This window comes from Antrostomus carolinensis, unplaced genomic scaffold (genome assembly GCF_000700745.2).
Source record: "Antrostomus carolinensis isolate BGI_N321 unplaced genomic scaffold, ASM70074v2 scaffold37504, whole genome shotgun sequence".
Lineage (NCBI taxonomy): Eukaryota > Metazoa > Chordata > Aves > Caprimulgiformes > Caprimulgidae > Antrostomus > Antrostomus carolinensis.
The window spans coordinates 3,463-3,855 of record NW_010313483.1 but is presented as its reverse complement, the minus strand read 5'-3'; the positions used below and the strand labels follow the sequence as shown (position 1 = coordinate 3,855).

The window sequence follows — 393 nt, the reverse complement described above, 5'->3', positions numbered from 1 at the left end:
GGCTGTGCGGCCCCAGCTCGCACCGTGCTCTTCTGCAGGCACATCTGTGGGGCGGTGAGGAGCCCTGTCCCTTCACCTTGCCCTCAGCACCCACATTCTTGCCCCGGCAGCTCCCTGCACCCAGCTCCTGACAGTGCTGGCTGAGGAAGGGGTTCCCGTGCTCTGCACTGCTTCATCCCTATCCTCTGCCCACCCGCCCCAGGCGTCCCCCTGCCACTGCCTGCCTCCCTCTGCCTCTCGTTGCCATGGTTTTCTCTTCTGCCTCCCCCAGTGCTTCATGAACTCCATCCTGCAGTGCCTGAGCAACACCAAGGAGCTGCGGGATTACTGCCTGCAGAACCAGTACCTGAGGGACCTCAACAACAACAGCCGCATGAGCACAGCGCTCATGTC

General features: G+C 62.8%; 1 protein-coding gene across 1 annotated transcript in view; it reads left to right on the top strand.

Moving 5' to 3' along the window:
* Window positions 1–271: 271 nt before the first annotated feature.
* The window catches only part of USP2 (ubiquitin specific peptidase 2), a gene marked incomplete at its 5' end in the record, with an annotated part of 2,680 nt that continues 2,558 nt past the window's right edge, over window positions 272–393 (top strand). The window contains one exon of the mRNA XM_029084833.1: window positions 272–393. Coding sequence (XP_028940666.1) covers window positions 272–393 — 122 coding nt within the window.